This window comes from Passer montanus, unplaced genomic scaffold (genome assembly GCF_014805655.1).
Source record: "Passer montanus isolate IOZ18808 unplaced genomic scaffold, ASM1480565v1 scaffold685, whole genome shotgun sequence".
NCBI lineage: Eukaryota > Metazoa > Chordata > Aves > Passeriformes > Passeridae > Passer > Passer montanus.
The window spans coordinates 1-4,149 of record NW_024371982.1 but is presented as its reverse complement, the minus strand read 5'-3'; the positions used below and the strand labels follow the sequence as shown (position 1 = coordinate 4,149).

The window sequence follows — 4,149 nt, the reverse complement described above, 5'->3', positions numbered from 1 at the left end:
ACCGGGGGGGGGCTGCGGTGTGGCAGCAGCAGGTCCGGAGTGGGGTCAGCCATGGGGGGGGACCTGGGACATGGAGGGGGGGGCGTGGGTGACAATTCTGGGGGTCCCAGAGGGGATTTGGGGTTCTCGGGGAGATTTCTGGGGGGTCCCAGGTGGGTTTTGGGGGGCCCAGAGGGGATTTTGGGGTTCCCAGGTGGGTTTTTTGGGGTTCCCAGGTGGATTTTGGGGGTCCCGGATGGGTTTTTGGGGGTCCCAGAGAGGATTTTGGGGGTCCCAGATGGGTTTTGGGGGGTTCCCAGAGGGGTTTTGGGGTTCTCGGGGGGATTTTGGGGTTCCCAGTTGGGTTTTTTTGGGGTCCCAGAGGGGATTTTGGGGTCCCAGAGCGGATTTTGGGGGTCCCAGAGGGGATTTTGGGAGTCCCAGGTGGGTTTTTGGGGTTTGGGGTTCTCGGGGAGATTTCTGGGGGGTCCCAGGTGGGTTTTGGGGGGCCCAGAGGGGATTTTGGGGTTCCCAGGTGGGTTTTTTGGGGTTCCCAGGTGGATTTTGGGGGTCCCGGATGGGTTTTTGGGGGTCCCAGAGAGGATTTTGGGGGTCCCAGATGGGTTTTGGGGGGTTCCCAGAGGGGTTTTGGGGTTCTCGGGGGGATTTTGGGGTTCCCAAGTGGGTTTTTTTGGGGTCCCAGAGGGGATTTTGGGGTCCCAGAGGGGATTTTGGGGGTCCCAGAGGGGATTTTGGGAGTCCCAGGTGGGTTTTTGGGGTCCCAGAGTGGTTTTTGGGGTTTCATGGGGGATTTTTCGGGTCCCAGGTTGGTTTTGGGGTTCCCAGAGGGGTTTTGGGGGTCCCAGAGCAGATTTGGGGGTTCCCAGGTGGGTTCTTGGGGTTCCCATGTTGGTTTTGGGGTTCCCAGGTGATTTTGGGGGTTTCCAGGTGGATTTTTGGGGTCCTAGGGGGGTTTTTGGGGTCCCAGAAGGGATTTGGGGTTCCCAGGTGGATTTTTGGGGTCCTAGGGGGGGTTTTGGGGTCCCAGAAGGGATTTGGGGTTCCCAGAGCGGATTTTGGGGTTCCCAGGTGGGTTTTTTTGGGGTTCCAGAGCGGATTTGGGGGTTCCGAAGGGGACCTGGGGTTCCCAGGCGGGATTTTGGGGTTTTTGGGGTCCCCCGTGCCCGGGCTCACTCACGGGCTGGGGGGGTCCCCGCTGGGGTTTTTGGGGCTCCTCGGGCGGGGGGGGAAGGGGGTGCTCTCCTCCTCCAGCTCCAGCACCCTCAGGGGGTCGGGGGACCCCCCCCCAGTGTCGCTGTCCCCCCCCGAGTCGCTGCTGGTGTCCCCGATGTCCCCGTGGGGGTCCCCAGGGTCGGGGTCCCCCCCCGAGCCCCGGCCCTGCTCCAGCGAGCGAGCGTAGAGCTCCGAGAAACTCCTGGGGGGGGGGGCAGCGACACTGGGGGGGGGGGCCCGACCCCCNAGAACCCCTCGTGTGAGCGCCCCCCGTGACCCCCCCCCACCCCTCGGGGACCCCCACCTGTAGGAGGTGCGGGGGGTGCCGGGCTCGTGCACGCGCACCACCAGGAACACGTGCTGGAAGTGGCTGCGGAGGGCGCGCGGCGAGAACGGGAGCGCGCCCGGCTCCTGGAACACGATGGTCACGATGTCGTTGCCGATGTGGCGCTTCCGCAGCAGCTGGGGGGCGGCAAAAGGGGCTCGGAGACCCCCGGAACCGGCACCGGGGGGCTCAGAGACCCCCGGAACCGGCACCGGGGGGTCAGAGCCCCAAAACTGGCACCGGCGGGGCTCAGAGACCCAAAATTGTCATGGGAGGGGGTCTAGAGGGGGACCAGATCTCCCAAAATTGGCACCGGGGGGCTCAGAGACCCCCAGAACCGGCACCGGGGGGTCAGAGCCCCAAAACTGGCACCGGGGGGGCTCAGAGACCCAAAATTGTCATGGGAGGGGGATTCAGAGGGGGATCAGAGACCCCCAAAATTGGCACCGGGGGGGTCAGAGCCCCAAAACTGGCACCGGCGGGGCTCAGAGACCCAAAATTGTCATGGGAGGGGGTCTAGAGGGGGATCAGAGCTCCCAAAATTGGCACCGGGGGGCTCAGAGACCCCCAGAACCGGCACCGGGAGGTCAGAGCCCCAAAATTGTCATGGGAGGGTCCAGAGGGGGATCAGAGACCCCCAGAACTGGCACCGGGGGGCTCAGAGACCCCCAGAAATGGCACCGGGGGGCTCAGAGACCCCCAGAAATGGCACCGGGGGGCTCAGAGACCCCCAGAAATGGCACCGGGGGGCTCAGAGACCCCCAGAACCGGCACCGGGGGGGGTCAGAGGCCCCAAAATTGTCATGGGAGGGGTTCAGAGCCCCAAAATTGTCATTGGGGGGGTCCAGAGTGGGGTCAGAGACCCCTAAAACTGGAACGGGAGGGGGGTCCCCGTGTTCCCATGTCCCTGTCCCCCTGTCCCTGTCCCTGCTCACTGCGGGTGTCCAGGGGGGGGAAGGCCACCCGAGAGAGGGGGGGGGGGGGGGGGGGTCAGAGCCCCCAAAATTGTCATTGGAGGGGGGTTCAGAGGGGGGTGAGAGACCCCAAAATTGGCACGGGGGTGGGAATCAGACCCCCAGACTGTCCCGGGGGGGGGTTCCAGAGGGACCCCCAGCTGCCACAACCTCCCTGAGCTCCTGCTGGGGGTGAAGAGCAGCACTGGGGAGACCCTACAGACCCCCACCACTCTCTGTGACCTCGTGACCCCTCTGTGACCCCCTCCCACCACCCTGAGACCCCCCAGGACCCCCCCCAAGCCCCCTGGTACCTGCTGGGGGTTGCGGGGGGTGAAGGGCAGCATGGTGCTGACGTGGAACATCACCTCGTAGCCGTGGTAGGTGGTGTACAGCGAGTGCGTGCCCGTGGAGTCGGCTGGGGGGGCACGGCCTGAGACCCCCGCCCGCCGGGGGGACCCCGACCCACCAGGGGGACCCCGAACCGCTAGGGAGACCCCGACCCACCGGGGAGACCCCGAACCGCTAGGGAGACCCTGACCCACCGGGGAGACCCCGACCCGCTAGGGAGACCCCAACCCACCAGGGAGACATCACCCTGACAGGGACCCCCCACCAGGGAGCCCCCACCCCTCGAAGGAGCCCCCTCCCCACCAGGGAACCCCCTCCCTGCCAGGGAGCCCCCATCCCAGTCCCCGTGTCCCCATGTCCCTCCCATGTCCCCTCCATGTCCCTGTGTCCCCGTGCCCCATCCATGTCCCCGTATGTCCCACATCTCCGTGTCCCCTCCATGTCCCCCACATCCCCTCCCTGTCCCCCAGTGTCCCCGGCACCGGGGGGCTCAGAGACCCCCAGAACCGGCACCGGGGGGGTCAGAGACCCCAAAATTGTCCCGGGGGAAGGTTCAGAGCCCCAAAATTGTCATTGGGGGGGTCCAGAGTGGGGTCAGAGACCCCTAAAACTGGAACGGGAGGGGGGTCCCCGTGTTCCCATGTCCCTGTCCCCCTGTCCCTGTCCCTGCTCACTGCGGGTGTCCAGCTGGGCCCGGTATCCCTGTCCCCTCCCTGTCCCTGTCCCCCTGTCCCTGCTCACTGCGGGTGTCCAGCTGGGCACGGTATCCCTGTCCCCATGTCCCCTCCCTGTCCCTGTCCCTGTCCCTGCTCACTGCGGGTGTCCAGCTGGGCCCGGTATCCCTGTCCCCTCCCTGTCCCTGTCCCCCTGTCCCTGCTCACTGCGGGTGTCCAGCTGGGCGCGGTGTCCCTGTCCCGATGTCCCTGTCCCGGTGTCCCCCCCGTGTCCCGGTGTCCCCATGTCCCCTCCCTGTCCCCGTGTCTCACTGCGGGTGTCCAGCTGGGCGCGGTAGCCGCCGAAGCCGCGCAGCCGGACGCGGGTGCCGAGCAGCGCCAGGACCTGGTGTCCCCCCTGTCCCGGTGTCCCTCCCATGTCCCCGTGTCCCCATGTCCCCCTGTCCCTGCTCACTGCGGGTGTCCACCTGGGCGAGGTAGCCCTGTCCCTGTCCCCGTGTCCCCATGTCCCCGTGTCCCCGTGTCCCCGTGTCCCCGTGTCTCACTGCGGGTGTCCAGCTGGGCGCGGTATCCCTGTCCCAGTGTCCCCTCCCTGTCCCTGTCACCCCCGTGTCCCCCTGTCCCTGCTCACTGC

The 4,149-nt window shown here is 66.7% G+C and overlaps 1 protein-coding gene across 1 annotated transcript in view; it reads right to left on the bottom strand.

The window, feature by feature from the left end:
- The window catches only part of LOC120511778 (vegetative cell wall protein gp1-like), a 6,710-nt gene extending 2,762 nt beyond the window's left edge, over nt 1-3,948 (bottom strand). The window contains exons 1-4 of the mRNA XM_039729285.1: nt 3,828-3,948; nt 2,805-2,908; nt 1,178-1,674; nt 3-63 (exon numbers count right to left, since the gene is read on the bottom strand). Coding sequence (XP_039585219.1) covers nt 3-63; nt 1,178-1,674; nt 2,805-2,908; nt 3,828-3,933 — 768 coding nt within the window. The 5' untranslated portion in view covers nt 3,934-3,948. The remainder of the gene's footprint in view (nt 1-2; nt 64-1,177; nt 1,675-2,804; nt 2,909-3,827) is intronic.
- Between the last annotated feature and the right edge of the window lie 201 nt (nt 3,949-4,149).